The sequence below is a fragment of the Buceros rhinoceros genome, unplaced genomic scaffold (assembly GCF_000710305.1).
Source record: "Buceros rhinoceros silvestris isolate BGI_N320 unplaced genomic scaffold, ASM71030v1 scaffold16000, whole genome shotgun sequence".
In the NCBI taxonomy this organism is placed as follows: Eukaryota; Metazoa; Chordata; class Aves; order Bucerotiformes; family Bucerotidae; genus Buceros; species Buceros rhinoceros.
Genome location: NW_010391430.1, coordinates 6,851 through 7,146, shown reverse-complemented (window position 1 = coordinate 7,146; position 296 = coordinate 6,851). Strand labels below are relative to the sequence as shown.

The following is a 296-nucleotide window of genomic DNA, read 5'->3' as shown; positions in this document are numbered from 1 at the left end:
CCACCTACTACCCCAAGAAGGGTGGAATACACGACAACATGAAGTTCAGCACGACCGACAAGGACCAGGACCAGTACAGCGGGAACTGCGCCAACAGCTACGGGGGCTGGTGGTACGACAAGTGCCACAACATCCTGCTCAACGCCAAGAAAAACATCCTGTGGCCGGGCTTCTGCGATAAGGGCGACTGCGCATCCTCCCTCATCCTGGTCAAACCCACAGACGTGTGCTGACCGTGCTGCAGTGCCCAGCCTCCCGGCAGCATCACCCAGCACCGGGGTGCCGGCGAGACCTGG

At 60.8% G+C, this 296-nt stretch overlaps 1 protein-coding gene across 1 annotated transcript in view; it reads left to right on the top strand.

The window, feature by feature from the left end:
- LOC104498385 (fibrinogen-like protein A) overlaps nucleotides 1–296 on the top strand; it is a gene marked incomplete at its 5' end in the record, with an annotated part of 2,700 nt that overhangs the window by 1,370 nt on the left and 1,034 nt on the right. Inside the window, 2 exon segments of the mRNA XM_010141756.1 lie at nucleotides 3–179; nucleotides 181–279. Of these exon segments, the coding sequence (XP_010140058.1) occupies nucleotides 3–179; nucleotides 181–279 (276 nt within the window).